The 7,376-nt window shown below is 61.5% G+C and overlaps 1 protein-coding gene across 1 annotated transcript in view; it reads left to right on the top strand.

Annotated features, from left to right (window-relative positions):
• Positions 1-5,409: 5,409 nt before the first annotated feature.
• Positions 5,410-7,376, top strand: part of MYO15A (myosin XVA) — a 67,484-nt gene continuing 65,517 nt past the window's right edge. Inside the window, exon 1 of the mRNA XM_030886517.1 lies at positions 5,410-7,364. Coding sequence (XP_030742377.1) covers positions 5,410-7,364 — 1,955 coding nt within the window. The remainder of the gene's footprint in view (positions 7,365-7,376) is intronic.

Raw genomic sequence — 7,376 nt, 5'->3', positions numbered from 1 at the left:
GCGGTGTCCCCCCATCTCCCAAGGGAGGCCCACCCTTGGGATACCAGCGCCCAAACAAGAAAATGCAAATAAACACATCCCAGGAGGGGCCTCAGTCTCTGCTGTTTCCAGAAGTTTCCAGTGACTGACAATGGGACAGAAGAGTGGAGGCCTTGGACTTGGCTTGACTTTTCCTGAGACTGACAGTCACACGAGGCAGCCCTGGGCTTGTTCCCAACCGCATGCCTGCCTTGGGCACTAAGGGAGCAAGCTGCCCTCTTGTCCTGTCTCCCCATGCACTGGCCCTAATTCGGACGCTCGGGCTAGGGGGCTGGGTCCCTGGAAATGGGTTGCTACTGTAGGTACTTCCTTCCTCATTCCTGTCAGCTTCTCTGGCTTCAGGGTGTGGGGGCTTCCCAGGACCAGACCCCTTGAAGACCCCCGCCTCCACGGGACTGCCCAAGTAGAAGCCAGGGCAGGGCTGTGGCTTTGAAGGTCTGACTCACACCCTCCCTGGCTGAGAGGTGTCCTGAAGTGCCTCCCCTCTGGGCTCCTCCAGGCCAGCCCCCACCCTTACCTTGCACCCGGAGCCCCCTTACCCTCCTGTGGCCTAGGCCTCCAGTGGAAGACAGGACCCAGGGCAGGCTGCCTCCCCCTCGCTCATGGCCTGCTTCCTCTCTTCACGTGGTGACGCAGGGCCGAGGACTGGCCCAGGAGCACAGCAGCTGTCGAGTTTGGGTTCTGTGTTTGCCCCTTCTGATTCCCCACCCCTACCCTGAAATAAAGGATGACTGACTCCTGTCCAGACTGAGGGGAAAGGCTAGTGCCTCTGGATCGGTGGCCTTGCTGGCGGGATGAGCAGGTGTGCTCTGGGCCCATGGTGGCAGACCAGAGCCTGAAGTGACGGGAGTATGGGACAGAAACCCCAGGGGACTGGTCTCCAGTGGCAGGTTGCAAACTGAGGCCAGCACTTCGGGAGGCCAGGTGCTGCAAGGAAGCGCCTCCGCAAACAAGGTGGTGCGGTCCATTCCCTGACCGTCCCACAGTTGGGAGTTGGCATGGTGCCAGCACAGACTAAGCCAGGGGTACACTGGGCTGCCTCTCCTGCCTCCAGGGTAGAACTCGGGGTGGATCGGAGCCTTTGAGCCCAACAAGTGGCAGGGCAGGCTTCCTGAGAGACCCTCTGAGGGGCCAGTGGTAATGGGCTTTGGGAGCTGGGAATGGAGAGCTCCTTGGGGCCCCTGGCCAGCCCTGCAGCGTGGAGCAGGCCCCCAGCCATCCAAGCCATTTCCAGCTTCCCTGTCAGCTGTTGAAGCTCCTTTCTGGAGACAAAACAGGAATAATAGCATCATTAAATATACATGGGGCCCCAGGCGGTCGGCGTGGTGGGCTGGGCCTCTGCGCCTGCGACGCGGAGCTGCTCTGCTGGGCCGATGTGCTCCCAGGGCCAGTCCTCGGGCCCTCTGGTACCGGCATGCAGGCAAGGAGCAGGCCTCGAGAGCCAGGTAAGAGCAGCCCGGCCCTGGGTGCTTGGTCCTAAAAAGGCTGCCTAGTTGGATCAGGGAAGAGGTGGCAGAGCTGGGGCCTGTGCTTAACTCACTGCCAGGCCTCTTGGGTACAAAGTCTGTAGCCCACCCTTGCAGACAGGGCTATCAAGACTGGTAACTTCGGCAGGGCCCCTCTCCTGCCCCACCAGGCCTGCAGGGGAAGGTCCCTGTGTGAGCCTCTTCCTCTCCAGCCTTACACACGGGCCCTTGGAACTCAGCGAGCTTGGAAGGCCCTTGGTTCAGTTACTGGGTGAATCCAGATCTCAGACTAGGCTGGGAGATGAACCAGGTCCAAAGTCTGGCTCGTGGCAGACAGCATCCGAGGCCCCAGCTACTTGTGCCCCTTACCTGGACTGGGCTTATGGGTTCCTGCACCAGCGTGTGTGTGCATGTGTGTGTGTATCCGTGGGCTGTGTAGGTTGGTATGAAGTCAACGTGCTGTGGGAGGAGGCTATCGCTGGAGGGTGTGGAACTTCCAGTACTGGGGAAGTCCAAGGCCAGATCTTGCCCCTCCAGGGCGAACTTGGAGGCTCAGGCGTTGGCTCTTCTGGTCACCCTTCACTAATGGGCTTCCGAGACCCTTCTGTGGAGGGAAGCGCGGACCTCTCTCAAAGCCTAGCTGTCCTGCGGAGGTCACCAATATCTCCTTACTCAAGGATCCCACACTGCAGGGTTGCAGAGAGCCCTGGCTGATAGACTGCCCCCCACAGGCCATCCACCAGCAATGTTGGTGGCCTGAAGAGCCAAGGAGCCGGGAGTTGAGCATGTGTTCCTGTGTGCAGGCTTCGCCACACATCCTTCCCACTTCATCCCACCGTCCTCATCTCCTTTGTCACCGTAAGCCCGTCAGACCCAGCCCGCACCTACTCGAGTGATACTGAGGGACACCCTCGCCCCCCAGCAGCTCCTCCCACCTGGTCCCCTCAAGCCCCACACCACCTACCTTGCCACAGGTGGAGGCCCAACTAGAAAACCTCTCCAAAGGCCCCACCCCCATGTCACCCCCTTCTTCCAAGATGGAGGATGCTGTGGCTGGGCCCCTCCTCAGGGGTGGGTTCTTCCCACCACAGGTGACCGCTCTCTCCCCCTTCTGATTGGTGGTATTCACCTGCCAATACAAGCCTTTCCCACTCAAGCTAACTCAAAGCCCCTGGCGGTCACCTTCCCTCACCCATCACCCCCAACAGACCAGCCAGCACTCCTGCCGAGGCCTCCCTCCCTCCCTATTCTCTGTTGGTAACTGAGCAGCCTTGTCTACCCCACGTTCAGTTGGCAAGATGGCTCCTAAGGGGCTGCCCCCACCTTGCGGGATTAAAAGCAGGGCCCCTCGGACCTTGGTCTGTGGCTGCTCACACCCTATCCAAGTTCCAGGCCTGTCGGTCTCAACAACCCCCTTAATCTGCACTTGACGGTCCCAGTCTCTCCGAGCCCACCGTGTCCCAGGCTGAACGTGTCACCTTCCCACCACCTTACCCCTTACCTCAGTGGGTCATTCACTCCGTCTTTGAGCTGTGTCAATCCCAGCTCCACCCTCGCCCTCGGCTACCAGCCCCTCACCGGTCCTCCCATTTCACTTCAGGAGTGTCCTGCTGTATCCAGTTAGCCTGGCCCCTCTCCTCACCTCCATTTGGCACCTTTCTCCCGTCCTCTACACAACGGCCCACAAGAGCCTTGTGAGGCCACTTTCTGATCAGTGATGTTATGGGCACTATGGAACCCCAGCTTCCTCATCTGTAAAATGGGCCTGGTGATGGTCCCTTCTTCCCAAGGGGTAGGGGCTGAATAGTCCAATACGGGTTCAGTAGTTGGGAACACAGGCATCGTGGTGTAGAATCCAACCATTCAAGACAGCCCTGACTTATAAACTGGGAATCACCACCCCTGCCTTAGGTGCTATGAGAAGAAACCAATCTAGTACCAACCTGGCATGCAGCGAACACTTGATAGTGTTGGTTATTTTTGTTATTTCCAACTCACCAATCTGGTGACTGCTGCCTTCTTCAAACCCTGCAATGACTCTCCACTTCTTGAGAGGCCAAACTCCTGTCCCAGCCTTAATGGGCACCACAGGTCGGTTCCCTGCCCTCACCACCCTACTCCAGTCTTACAACTTCCCTTCGCCTCTTCCCACTTGGCCTTTGCACACACCATTACAACTGCCAGGGCGCTGTTGTCTCCTGTGTTTAATGAACGCCATCCCCTCATGAATGTCCCCCCAGGGGCCTACAATGGTGCCTTGGCCTCTGCATCCCCTCAGCAGTTTTCCACTGACCGTCCTCTGTCTATGCTGTGATACTAGGAAGAGGTCTGTTGCTGACCACCGCCATTGCGGGGTAAGCATTGCACGCTGCTAACCGCAAGGTTGGAAGTTCTGGTTCAAACCCACCAACCGCTCTGCGGGAGAAGGATGTGGCGGTCTGATCTCATAATGATTTGTGGTCTTGGACACTAAAGAGCAGTTCTGAGTCAGCGTCGACTCCATGCCAATGGGTGAGCATACAAGATATACTTAATGAACACAAAAAACAATTTGCGCCCAGAAACCCATTCTGCTGGCCCCCGAGGCTGCAGGCCCAGAGTGGGAGGCGGGACCCCACACCAGCCATAGAAGGGACTGCCTGGATGACCTTTGGGGGAATATGCTCTCCAAGGTCTGGGCCCCAGAAATGAGACCGTTGGCTGGGGAAGGTGGGCATGGGTCCCCTGACCAAAGTACACAAGGCAGCTGACTCAGGCACCACCAGCAGCCAAGACAACAGAAGGCCCACTGCAAGGTCCACACAGCAGGGCTCTACCCGCCAGCCCCCTCAAGGCCAAGTATGCCCTCGGGGCTCTAGTCTCAAATCAGTGTCAGGGCAAAGGATGAACCCAGAGGGGATGGTGGCTACTTTGTGATGGTTGATAACCCTGGGGCCAGGGACCCCCAACCTGGGGCAGGTAAGAGTATTGTGAGAGAGGACACTGTGCCAGAAGGACCAGTCCTGTCCTTCCCAGAAGCCTCTGACCCTCTCTGCCTCCATTTCCTGGCGCAGGGGAAGGGCAGTGTAGACCCAGCAGTGGGGCCGTGCCATCCTCTGGGCTCCTGGAGAGGGGTTTCTCTGCCTGGGCTCCTGTTCCTTTCCTCCCAGTCTTGGGTTGGTCTTTGTAAATGTTAGGTGTATTTGTTAGCTTAATTCAGCCCAGTCCTCCTCAATGCATTATTCACATTCCGGTGAGCGGGCCAGCTCCAGTTACATGGACTGTAGCCCGCCTGCCCACTCCCCTTTCCCGGGGCCCAAGACCTGGAGGGTTGAACACTTCCCTCCAAGGCCACTGGGCTGCTTTGAGCATCCAGGCTGGGACTCAGGAGCCTTGGGCTCCCCTGCAGCCCAAGCCAGACATGCAGGTGGCTGGGGCCGGTGGCTTTCCCTCACCGGGCCCAGCATCTTCCCCAGTGGTAGGGCGGGTGCAAGCTCTGTTGACTTCAGTGTTTGAACCACTTCATGCACATGACTGTCCCGGCACATGTGGGCAGGCCACCACTGCCACCAGGAGGGACCCTCAGGCCAGAGCGCCTGCCCCATGGCGGGCCTGGGTCAGGTGTCCCTGTTCCTGGTAAACAATACCACCACACCTTCCACCACTGCTTGAAGGTGAAACCCAAGTCCACCTTGGGAGGAGATGAATTATGGATTTGCCCCCAGAAATCCCAGCCCCCGCCAAACGGGTGTGCCTTTCCGTAGCAGCCCCGGGCAGTGTCGGCTGCGCCACTCCGGAGGTAGCAGGTCCCCGCTGTTGTGTCTGCGGAGGCCTCGTGTCCAGTCGTGGGCAGGAGACTGCGCGCTTCTCAAAGTCTTCCGGCCCGAGCCTGTGACCTCGGCCCTGTGCGGGGCGCACAGCCACCATGGCGAAGGATGAAGAAGACGAGAAGAAAGCCAAGAAAGGGAAGAAGGGCAAGAAGGGCGCGGAGCCCGAGAAGCCCAAACGGAGCTTGAAGGGGACGTCCCGCCTGTTCATGGGCTTCCGGGACCGCACGCCCAAGATCTCCAAGAAGGGGCAGTTCCGGAGCGCGTCGGCTTTCTTCTGGGGTCTCCACACGGGCCCGCAGAAGACCAAACGCAAGAAGAAGGCACGCACCGTGCTGCAGTCCACGTCGAAGCTCATGACGCAGATGCGCATGGGTAAGAAGAAGCGTGCCATGAAGGGCAAGAAGCCGTCGTTCATGGTCATCCGCTTCCCCGGCCGCCGCGGCTACGGCCGGCTGCGGCCGCGCGCCCGGTCGCTCAGCAAGGCCTCCACGGCCATCAACTGGCTTACCAAGAAGTTCCTCCTCAAGAAGGCCGAGGAGGCTGGCAGCGAGCGGGCCGCGGTCGACGCCTGGCTCAACCGCTCAGGCTCGCGGGGCTCCCGCAAGCTGGCCTTCCCCTCGGGCGCCGAGATCCTGCGCCACGGAGGCCGCCTGCGCCGCTTCCCGCGCAGCCGCAGCATCTACGAGTCCGGCGACGCCGTGGGCTTCGTGCCCTTCGAGGACGAGGCCTCCTTTGGGCCCGCGGGCTCGCGCAGGTCGCTCTACGGCCTCGAGGGCTTCCAGGACCTGGGCGAGTACTACGACTACTACCGCGAGGGAGACGACTACTACGACCAGCAGTCGCTCTACCAGTACGAGGCGCGGGAGCCCTATCTGGCTGCCCACGGCCCCTACGGCCCCGCCTGGCCCCCCTACGGTAGTGACCCCTACTACGGATACCCGCCGGAGGACCCCTATGACTACGACGCTGCGGCCTATTACGGGGACTTCTATCCACCGTACCCCTTCGGCTACGGCTATGGCTACGGCTACGACGACTACCAGCCCCCCTACGCGCCCCCGTCGGGGTACACCTCCCCGCTGGGGTACGCCTCGCCCTACAGCTACTACGACGGGTACGAGGGTGAGGCTTACCCGGCCAGCCGCTACCTGGACCCTTACGCGCTTTACGACACGCCATACCCACCCTACGACGACCTGCCTTACGGCGTGCCCTACGAGGTGCCCTACTTCGATGCCTACGGGATGCCCTACGGCCTCCCATACGGCGCGCCCTACGCCGAAGGCGCCTACGGCGGCGCCGCGGCCGGGGCCATCTACCCGCCCGAGGCGCCCTACCTGTACCCGGCGGAGGAGCAGGCCTTCCTGTACCCCTGGGCGCCGCCACCCCTGACCTCTCCCCACAACCCGTACGCCCACCCCATGGACGACATCGCCGAGCTGGAGGAGCCCGAGGAGGCGGCGGGAGAGCGGCAGAGGACCTCCTTCCGCCTGCCCAGCGCCGCCTTCTTTGAGCAGCAAGGCATGGACAAGCCCGCCAGGTCCAAGCTGTCCCTCATCCGCAAGTTCCGGCTCTTCCCGCGGCCCCAGGTGAAGCTGTTTGGGAAGGAGAAGTTGGAGGTGCCCCTCCCGCCCTCCCTGGACATCCCACTGCCCTTTGGGGACGCGGAGGACGAGGAGGAGGACGAGCTGCCCCCGGGGGCGCCCTACGACCACCTCTACTGGCGCTTCCTCTCGCCACGCCAGCGCAACCTGCAGCGTGCCCTGTCGGCCTTCGGGGCCCACCGCGAGCTGGGGCTGCGGCCCGAGCTCGGCCGCCCTCCGGCACGACCGGCCACCTCGCTGGCCCGCTTTCTCAGGAAGACCCTGTCCGAGAAGAAGCCCACCCCACGGCTTTGGGGCAGCCAGAAAGCGCGGGCAGGCGCGCCCGCTGTCCGGGAAGCGGCCTACAAGCGCTTCGGCTACAAGCTGGCCGGCATGGACCCCGAGCGGCCCAGCACGCCCATCGCGCTGCGGCGCGTGCAGCCGCGCACGCGCAACAACAATAACTCGTGCGCGCCGCC

The sequence above is a fragment of the Echinops telfairi genome, unplaced genomic scaffold, assembly GCF_000313985.2.
Source record: "Echinops telfairi isolate 266 unplaced genomic scaffold, ASM31398v2 ScPeMD7_2010;HRSCAF=2546, whole genome shotgun sequence".
In the NCBI taxonomy this organism is placed as follows: Eukaryota; Metazoa; Chordata; class Mammalia; order Afrosoricida; family Tenrecidae; genus Echinops; species Echinops telfairi.
This window is presented reverse-complemented; position numbering and strand designations above follow the sequence as displayed.